The sequence below is a fragment of the Sphaeramia orbicularis genome, chromosome 1, assembly GCF_902148855.1.
Source record: "Sphaeramia orbicularis chromosome 1, fSphaOr1.1, whole genome shotgun sequence".
In the NCBI taxonomy this organism is placed as follows: Eukaryota; Metazoa; Chordata; class Actinopteri; order Kurtiformes; family Apogonidae; genus Sphaeramia; species Sphaeramia orbicularis.
In genome coordinates this window covers 35,303,526-35,314,691 of record NC_043957.1, presented here as the reverse complement: position 1 = coordinate 35,314,691, position 11,166 = coordinate 35,303,526, and the positions used below count along the sequence as shown (strand labels likewise).

The 11,166-nt window shown below is 35.6% G+C and overlaps 1 protein-coding gene across 1 annotated transcript in view; it reads left to right on the top strand.

Annotated features, from left to right (window-relative positions):
• prkcaa (protein kinase C, alpha, a) overlaps positions 1-11,166 on the top strand; it is a 278,370-nt gene that overhangs the window by 204,236 nt on the left and 62,968 nt on the right. The window contains 4 exon segments of the mRNA XM_030136372.1: positions 2,936-3,047; positions 3,050-3,072; positions 3,166-3,339; positions 8,228-8,319. Of these exon segments, the coding sequence (XP_029992232.1) occupies positions 2,936-3,047; positions 3,050-3,072; positions 3,166-3,339; positions 8,228-8,319 (401 nt within the window).

Sequence of the window (11,166 nt, the reverse complement as noted above, 5' to 3'; positions counted from 1 at the left end):
ATATGTAATTCATCACTGTTTTCAAGGTTAATTCGCGTTAATTTTTCATGTTTTTTGCTTTTCTTCATATGTAATAGATTTGATTTTTGCACAAACTTTGCATTGTTTCAACTCTCATTCACATTTAAAGTTTGTTTTTCTTCTATAACACTGGATCTTTCTCAGCTTCATAATGATACTTTGTACATATTGGTTATATTGCTGTTATTTTCCACTCATTTATTTATTTTTTTCAAATTACAATTGTACACTGTATGGACGAATCAAGTCGGGCACATTAAATTAAGTTGTTTCATTGCCAATAGGGGGCTGAGATGCAAAATAATAATGTCAAGTTTCATAATATATTTTCATCTTGTGATAAATTTTGCAATAATCTTTATTTATTTAGTCTTGGATATATTAAGGTGAAGGCTTCATCTGCAATGTAACCAAGAAAACAGAAAAGTAGTGATGGTAGAAAAATCAGAAAACCTAAAAAAAAAAAAAAAAAAAAAATCTTTGGGATTATTTATTTATCTATTTGTTTTTACTTAATCTTAATATATTTTAACCCTGTTATAATTATTTTAACTGTTGTACTTCTCTATTTCTTAAATATTTATCTTAGTCTGACCGTAAATATTCATTTTAAAACACACAAGTAAATGTTTGGTTTTTGCAAGCTTCTCTCTCAGGAAGAAAAATCATCCTTTACACTAAAAAAGATGGATTTGACATTTATTGTGGTAAGTATTAACCACAACTGACATTGTTATCATGATAATTTTTCAAATCAACAGAAATGTGAAGTCCTGTTAGCTGTAGGTGTGATGTGTCTCAGTATTTTCGTCCATATATTGTATATTTACATGTTCATCCCTTTCTTTGTTTGTATACTTGGGGTACAAACTTGTCATATAATACATACATATTGCATTAGAATGTTCTTGTCATTTGGCTAAAGTTGCAGAGTGACATTCATATTTGATCCATACTCTTTATGCCTGTCTGTGTCTATATGCCAGACTCATTAAGTGTCTTAATGAACCAGACACAGAGGTTCACATACATGCTCAAGTGTATAAAGTGAGTCAGACCGTTTTGGGTCCCTTCTCCCTATGGTTTCAGGACCAAGCAGTTGTGGAAGACTCTGATCAGGTGTGTCTAAGAGGAAGGAAGTAAGGCGTGTTGCTAGGCATTTTTTTTATTAATGTATTTTTTTATGGGCTAAAGCTGACAGGTGTGCTGTGATCTGGTGCAGTGTGCTCTGCTTTACATTCACTGCTGCTCCCCAGATAAAGAGCAGGCTGTTGGTAGATGCCATTAACCAAACTAAAGCTGCTTAGCATTGAATTTCCCAGTTTAAAGCTCAGGAGATTTAGCTGAGAGTATAGCAAATAAAATTTTTATTGACAGGGAAACATGAAAATTTGTGATTATCATGAACCTGCCTTTGAAACATACCTATTTTTAGGAATAATTTTTTACATTTTGTTTAACTGACGACCGATGTTGAATTGACACTGAAGTAAGTTTCATATTTGTTAAGTTGCTACAAATTAATAGCCTCTAATTTGTCTCTGTCATCGATTTCCTCCATGTTATACAGTATTGTGGATGTGTTAAGGATTTGAGTCATTATGAAGTGCTGCTTTGTCTATTATAAAGCAAACTACAACTGTTTAACTTCTGATTGAAGGTGCAGCCAAGAGAAGTGGTGTTAACGAAAATGAAAAGAGAACCACCTCCCCCAGAACTGGCCAGATTTAGATTTTGGGCTTTTATGGTAAATAATGCACTGTAGTCCTTGCTAAAGCTAATCAAATGACTTGTCCAGAGTAGCATGTGTGCAGACGACCTCCATGAGGCTCAGCATGAATATGGATCTGCATTTGGCCTTGGCTGAGTGTGAACACTTGACGTGACAACATGTGGTTTGTAGTGTCTGAGACAGGCAAGTGTGGAAAGTTAGATTTAATGTAAGTTAGAGTTGTCTTTTGGCAGTCATGCTATGTGTTTTAAGCAAGCGTTTTGGAGCATCTGGCCCATAATATGGGACCTACGCATGATCTGGCATGAAGGAAGTGCATAGTTGGGAAAAATGTTGACATCACTATTGGTCAGGACAATTAGGGAATTTGTGTGGACTGGACATGCATGCAATACACACAGTGTGATATTATCTACCTTTCATTACTCGAGAAGCAACTCGTGAGCTATGCAGTAATAGAATCTATTAAACGTATTATCATCAGATTTATTGTGATTATAACAGTGAGAAAACTTTCTTTTATAGTATTGATTTACCAGTTCAATAAATTTGTCTACTCAGTTAAGTTAGTTAATATTGATGATTTAATGATGATTTTTTTTAGGGTTGTGTTGCTTTTTCTCACTCTTATGTTCATCATAAGCCAGTAGGAGCAGCCCATACTGAGAATAACTTATCGGATCGCTATTAGTAATTTATTGGCCCATAATGTTGTACAATCTGCATTAAAAAAAACTATTTTCTCTTTTTTCTGTGCTATAGTTCATGACATCTCATAAAAACTGTATTTTGTTCAGAGCTACTTTTGACATCACATTTTCTCCACAACTGCACCATTGTCGCGTCATGCCATTGATTCTAAATTCTTTAAATTCTGCTTATTATCATGGTGATTGTGAGTGGGTATGTGGGAAAATCATCAGTGTGAATGCACCTAAAGCCTTCATTGTTAGTGTAAACATGGCATGAAAGCAAAGAGATATTTAAAGTTTTTTTGTCCTGACCGTTTTTCCTCACATATAAATACAAGAAGAAATCTCTGCCCTTTATAAAGAAGTGGTTCAGAAGTCTTCAGCTTGTTCTGTATCTTTTACAGCTTTATGTCATATGTGTGTGTTACATTATAGGTACTTAAGATTTCTTATATTTGTCATTCTCTGTGCCCTGAGTGCAGAAAGCCAGCTAGGCCCAGGTAAAAAGGTGATCACGGAGACAGACGACACCTCATCCAACCAGCTTCCATCCAGTTCCAGCCTGGACCAGGTCAAACTCGGCGACTTCGCCTTCCTGGCTGTGTTGGGAAAGGCAGCTTTGGCAAGGTAGGTGGTGTACACGAGTATGCAAAAGACCAATAAATCTGAGCGGTATACTAGAACTGATCATTTCTCTTCATCTGACTGTGTTTTCTGAAGGTCATGCTGGCAGAGATGAAGACCACCGAAGAGCTGTACGCAATAAAGATCCTGAAGAAGGATGTGGTGATCCAGGACGATGACGTGGAGTGTACCATGGTGGAGAAGAGAGTCCTGGCCCAGCAGGACAAGCCGCCCTTCCTCACACATCTCCACTCGTGTTTCCAGACTGTGGTAGGTGAAACGCTCCTGGACACTCATTAGGACGAGTCACTAGAGGTCAGGTCAGGTCAGATTAATTCATGAAGGGGCTTTTAGCGAAACAGCTTAATCATCAAGAGTTGTATAAGCAGTAGAGGACATGTATGACAAATACAATGACGAACCCCAATTAGAAGACTGAGCTTTGTTAGTGTGTGTGTGTGTGTGTGTGTGTGTGTGTGTCTTTGTGCACACGTGTGTATAAGTTTGACTAAGGACACGATCAGACAACACGACCTGAGAGAAAACAAAGAGATGTGACTTCAGGAATTAGTGTATTTCCTGCATACAGGCATACAGATGTACACACCTGCATGAGCACAAACAGACGCACAAACACACACTGTATAATTAGCCACATCATAAAAGAGTATACTGTGGCAAAATAAAGACAAACATGCAGACACATGCAACCACATGAATACAAAGTAGTGCAAACAAACATAAAGTATTATTTACAACTCCCATATTTTATGTTTTGCTAGAAATAGTAAAATTGATAGAAATATTATTTCATAGACAAAGTAAAGTAAAGGACAATGATGTCTTAACCTCCTGAGACACAGGAAAGTGAACTTTTTTTTTTAGCTTTTTTACATTAAACAATTGGAATGATTGGAAACTGCATTATGCAACAGTTTTTTCAGATACATTTTTTTAATTGTTTTTTATCTATTTATACATTTTTTAATGGAATATCCTTTGCAATGGACAGCATTTTTTAAGGTTAACTGTCAAACTTTTGTCCCCTACAGAGGACAAAAATGCATAGCTGGCTCTCCGGAGGTTAAATATGAAACAAGGTTAAAAGTTATAAAGCATTATATATTTCCTCAATTGTGTGAACACTTGAAAGTCTACACTGAAGCTGGAAAACGCACAGTACTTTGCACTAAACATGTCCCTTTACAATGGCGGATTTACCTACGCCCCTTCGTTTGAGAATCTGCAGAAAAAGTGCTGCTTTGATCAGGAATCGAACCCTGGTCTTTTGTGTTGTATTCCAAAGCATTACCTATTGAGTTAAATCTCTGTTGGCCTACAGGCTGACCTATTTGCTATTTGATTGTCTTGCTACTTTTTGGGATGTGACATTTACATCTAAGCTTCAGGGTTAATTAAGATTAAAGTGTATATTGTGTTGTGAAATATGACTTTAACACACAGTATGTTCTATAAACAAAGCAAGCGGTCCAGGTCTACCACTGCTTTATAAATGCAAGGTTTATCATTTTGATTTCCAATAACAATAGGTCAGTGGTTCCCAACCTTTTTTTGGCTCCTGACCTCATTTAAACATCACAAATTTCTGTCGACCCCAGACATTTAAAACTGAGACATTTTTTTTTACTAAAATTAAGTTGTTTTTGATCATGAAATAGTTTGCTATACTATTCAGCGAATACACAATAATTTTAGATGACATTTAGTCTATATAATGTATATTATTATGGACGGAGGCAGAAAAGCCAGGTGTAGATTACTGCACAAAGTGAGAATTTGATTTTCCTTGGTCAGGATATGTACAGTCAGTCCAGCTTGGATTTACAAGGCTGACAATTAATACTGAACAAACAATAACTGAAACTATGAATTATGAAAGAGCTGCAGCATCTGAAACCAACCACAATGAACATTTGAAAGATAAACAGTACCACAGTGTTTCAGTTTCAGCTTCACAGTTTGTCATGTCTGTTATAAATTGGGATTGTCTCTGTCAACTCACCATATATGTTTTATTAGTGAGTTGGGTTTTTTTTTTATCAGTTACGAGAAATTTCAGGGGAACACACGTGAGGTCCCAACCCCAAGGTTGAAAAACACTGGTTTAGGTTAATGAGCTTAGGGTTACAATAAACATTACAATCTGTTAAAACTTGAAAATCCGTAATCACAGAAGTGGGAGATCTGATATCTGCTGTTTGTCGATAATAAGGTGTAAAGAAACTGCTAAATATATCCTTATCTATAAATGTTAGATGACAAAGAAAATTGAGAAATCAAATCATATATAAATCTTTTTTTTTTTTTCTTATCCAATCCAATGTCGTCATATGTTCTCTTATTCTAAATGTGAAAATCAACTGTTCTCTTAATCAGGCTCTCTCAGGGTGAGATATACTTGATGGTAAGTAGAAGTTGTTAGCAACTGGATTTCTCAGATGGAACCATAGCAGCTGATTGGATTCAAGACACCATCAAGCACAAGAAATACTTAGACACTGCCTGGTATTATTATTCAAGAAGACACATTCACTCTTCCATATACAAAAGTATGCTGGCATAGTTCTCAACTCATCACTAATATTTTTGTCATTTCTGAGAGTAATCATTTTCGGTATGTATTTTTTGCTTAGTTTTTTATTTTTTTCCAGCTATATTTTTCCCACTCAAGGACTTGTTTTGTATTAATTCATCTAAAGTAATAATCTGTAACATTTGTATTTTGTTATTTTTGGCGACTCCTATTGGTGATAAGTGGTAATTACGGGTTTTGCTGTTGCACTGCCCTTCATACAGATGGACCAGTGTGATGTTATCCAGCATCATCAGAGAGACTGACAGTTGAATGTCAAGGGGGAAGTTTGCATGGTCTCACCATGAATGTGTGGATTCATAAAATAAAAAACATGCACATTAATAGATTAATTGGTCTAAAATGCAATGAACTGACGATTTATCGGGGGATGTACCCAGCTTTTGTCCATTCATAGCTGCAATAGGCTCCAGCATCCATCACGACTCTCCCATGAGTATGAAGTAGTTTGAAAAATGAATAAATACAGACTTAGATTTTAACAGTGGTGATGTGTCTGTTCTGTCATTACTAAAAGTCTCGGCTCTTGAGTATCCTGACAGATGTTCAGTGTCTTTGATGCTGATATATTTGGTCATCATCATCTATTACAATTAAGGCAAGGCAAATTTAATTTGTAAAGCTCAATTCATACACTGGGCAATTCACAGTGCTTCACAAAAATGGAAAAGAAACAATTTAAAAGCACACAATTAAAACATAACATTAACATAAATAATAATCAATTAAAATAAAGTAAAAGAGAAGAGTGCAGATGAAACACTTTCAGTTGTTCTATGCACAGTTGAACAGATCCGTTTTCAGTCTGGACTTAAACATTGTCACAGTAGAGGTCTGTCTCACATCATCATTAAGACTGTTCCAGAGTTTAGCTGCATAGAACTGAAACACAGCTTCACCCTGTTTAGTCCTGACTCTGGACACCAGCAAAAGACCACACCCTGAGGTTCACAGGGTCCCAGATGGTTCAAATGGGACCAACATGTCACAGATGTACTTTGGTACTAGACCAGTGTTTTTCAACCTTGGGGATGGGATCTTATGTGGGGTCGCCTGAAAGTTTTTAGTAATTGATTAAAAAAATAAATAAATGAACATATTAATAGAAAATATATGGTGAGTCGAGAGAGAAAATCCCAATCCATAATAGACATGACAAACTGAAGCTGAAACTGAAGCACTGTGGTTCTGTTTATCTTTCAAATGTTCATTGTGGTTGGTTTCAGATGCTGCAGCTCTTTCATAATTCACAGTTTGAGTTATTTTTTGTTCAATATTAATTGTCAGCCTTGTAAATCCAAGCTGGACTGACTGTACATATCCTGACCAAGGAAAATCAAATTCTCATTTTGTGCAGTAATCTACACCTGGCTTTTCTGCCTCCATCCATAATAATCTACTTATATAGACTAAATGTTGTATAAAATTACCGTTTATTTGCAACATAGTATAGCAAACTATTACATGATCAAAAACAAATTAATTTTAGCAAAAAAAAAAGTCTCTTTTTTGGATGTCTGGGGTCGCCAGAAATTTGTGATGTTAAAATGGGGTCAGGAGCTAAAAAAGGTTGGGAACCACTGTGCTAGACTATGGACAGACTTATAGACCAGCAGAGCTGTTTTAAAGTCTATTCTCTGAGCCACAGGAAGCCAGTGCAGAGATCTGAGCACAGGACTAATATGGTTGTACTTCCTGGTTCTAGTCAGGACCCCAGCAGCAGCATTCTGGATGTACTGCAGCTGTCTTACAGCTGGTTTAGAGAGTCCAGGGAGAACGCCATTACAGTAGCCCAACCTGCTACAGATAAATGCCTGGATAAGTCTCTCTACGTCTGGTTTAGACAGTAAACTTTTGACTCTGCCAATGTTTTTGAGATGATAAAAGGCTGATGTTATTGATTTAATGTGGCTGTTAAAGTTTAGGTCTGAGTCCATTATTACCCCTAGATGTCTAACCTGATTTTTAGCTTTTAAAATCTAGTTAGAAAGTCTTTTTTGACTCGTTACTGAATACACAGGTAGAAGGAAAGTTTAATATTGGAGATGTAGGGTTTGTTTGCTCAGGGCACAGTGTGGTAGACCTGGTGAAACACTCACTCTGCTGTCAACACAGATCTGCTGATATGTGTGCTGCTTGGGTTTTGTTTTGCTAAGGACTGCTGCATATATCCAGAATAGAGTCAGGCCAAACCTGTCACGGGCAGTAAGGGACCAGCACTATTAGACAAAGAGAATATTTCCTGACAGATGTCTTTGTTGAGTGTTTTCCATGAAGCGCTTTGTTGTGGGCTTTTTAGGTCACCTTGTCATGGAAAGTAAAACAGGAACGATGGAACAACTCAGACAGCAAGGTTAGATGAGGCTGCGACGCTGCACTGTAGCTCTGCCTGTGAACAGAGAGGCACAAATGTTCCATTCTACAGCTGCTGTGACATTTAGTTGTTTTTTTTTTTCTCTTGGAGTGGATGTTTTTGTCTCTCTATCCTCGCATATCTCTCCTATTCCTGATTTTTTCCTCTGTATTTCCTGTCTATCCTTGCAGGACCGTCTGTACTTTGTCATGGAGTATGTGAACGGAGGTGATCTGATGTATCATATCCAACAAGTGGGCAAGTTCAAGGAACCTCAGGCAGTGTAAGACATGCCTGTTTTACTACTAACTTACTTTACTGTATTGGAAATGACCCCACACCTTCATATAGGGATCTACACTCATTGTCAGATAAATAATATGAATTTTATTAGAGATTTAAGCCTAAATTCCCATTGCTGTTAAACAATCAAACCATCTAAGATAAAAAAAATTTGTACAAAACCTCATCAAATATTTATGGTTAAATTTGTTTGTCTTCTCTAAGGCTCTGTTTAGTTGCAGATGGCATAAAGACTTGACGTGTTTTAGCACAAGTGTCAAACTAGGACAGGCTACAGTTGACTTGCATGATCTGTCATGCAAAGTGAAGGTGTAAAAGTTAACATGTAAAACCATACTGGAGACAAAAAGGCTGCTCTGGGACATCTTGTGTGTAGTGTGTGACACGTAGTATAGTTCTGTTCTTGCAAAGTGAACACAGATTTTTTTATTGCAACATCACACACAGGCCAGTGCAGACAGATGGGAAAGACTCATCCTACAAACAAAAAGAACATTCACAGTTTACATTTAATATGGAGTAAGGAAATTTAAAGGAAGGGGATTAAAACATGTAGGATACATCAAATAAAAGGAGATAATTTGTTTTTTGTTCCCAGGTCAGTACTCATATACATAGATAGCGTATAGTTTTTATGTCTACCAAGTCCTATTAATTCTATGCAGCTTGGAGAAATTAAAAATGCAGGCAAATCCAAAGCTATGCTCATAAGTGGTTAACTTCGAAATACATTTGTAAGTTACAATACATTTGTACATGATTTTAATTATTTTATTATAAGGCACTAGTCGTTTTTCCATTGGACATCTGCGCAAAACTTCACCGATATTTACTAAATATCTAAAAAAAGAGAAGTGTGTAATATCGGTTTTCCCATTAAATCACAAATGCGATGATTTGTTTATTTATTATCGCGAGATGACACGAGAAGTCATTCCATAAACATGGCAACGAACGTAAATATGGTGTTGATTTACAGATATATTCATTATTATTATATATTACCCCTCTATCTTGTACTAAATTAAAAAATTATCGGGTTTCCTGGTGTGTCCATACATATTGTGACATGTTTCTCCTTCTTTTTCGCTTGTTGTAACGTCTGTCAGCATCCGTTTTTTTAATTCACCTGACTTTAGTTGCGAAAAAAGGTCTTTCCATTGCAGTTTTCCATGATATACCGTTTGCACTATGCCTGAAAAACCACCTCTTGCCAGCGCAAAAACTTTTAATCGAAAAATGAGACTTTTGGTGAAATTGTCGTTTTTCCACAGGTACATTTTTCTGCACAAGTTATATTTGTGCAATTTGAGGGTCAATGGGAAAGCGACTACTGTTGCTTATTTAGTAAAGTTTTCTTTATATTTATACATTAAAATGATGTATGTGCTATTTTAAATGATGGATCCCAGGAGGACTACCTTGTTGTTGTGACCTTGTTAGCAACTAATTAGAATCCATTTTAAACAAATAAACAAATAAACTCTTAAAGACTTAGAATTATTGTTGTGGCGACTTCTAAATTAATTTTTCTCTACATTTGAACTTTTCTAAGTGATTTATTATCATTTATTATAATATTATTTCCTACTTTGTGCATTTTTTAGGTCAAATCAGGTTTTTACTTATATTTTCCTATATTGTTCATTAAAGTAAATTCAAAGGTAAATTCAAAATGAAATGAAAGGGGCTTTTTCAGCAAAACATCATTAACAAAGCATAAAAACTACTGTGATTTGTCACACTACATAGGTTTCCATGTTCACTACAGAGCCTCTGTGCTGAAAAGCTGAGAAGCAGTTTTTTACCTGTATTATTTCAATGCGCTAATAGATTTCAGAAGTTTAGAAGTTCTTAATGATTTTAGATCAGTAGGTGTTCTGGTTGCTGAGGGTTAAATGGAAAATAAGTTGTCCATCATTAGGTTATGTACATGTAATGACATCTAACCAGCCTCTGCCTAAATGTAGACATTTAGTCAGTCCAAGGAGGACCTTTGGGTGCTCTGCAGGGGAGGATTAGTGGTAGTGGTTGTGTAGTTTTATTTCGAGCACATAGAATCATCAGATAACAAAAAACCATACAACATGGTCAAACAAAATTTTTCTGCGTTCGAAAAGGAGTGGGAAAAAGTATAACTTATTGACTCCCACCCCCTTTTTACAAACTAAAAATCAAACTAGATCCGCTTCCTTTGCTTTGCTAACACACATTTCTTCTTTATATTTTTACAATAACACAAAACATCCATACAAACCATTCACTTTTTTGGTCACCTCACACACAATCAGATTTGTGTAATCAACCGTTTTTAATATAGACTATAATATTTATACGCACTTTAAACATTTACTGCGAAAACAATGCTTAATAAATGTGATAATTAGGGATGTAATGATAACCGGTATAATGATAAACCATGGTCAAATTCCAGAAGGTTAGTATTACCGTTTAAATTCTAATTATCATGATAACCGTGTTTGATTACTGCACTTTGAACACAAACTTGATATGGAAAATGGTTCAACAATGGCTATAAGGTGCCATCTTTAATGCACATTTGTATGTTTGGCATGGTGTTCACTGTTTTAGACTCATGTTCGTTCAGGTTCCACTTTTAGACCAGTATGAGCTAAAGTGGGTCAAAAATCAGTCAAATAAGAACAGAATAAACTAGAAATAATGACAAATACAAACATTTCTCACACCATTACACTAAAAATACACTAAAGTATACAAAAATATGCAAAAATACACTAAAAATATACTAAACTACACAAAAAATATGCAAAAATACACTAAAATATACAAAAAATATGCTAAAATA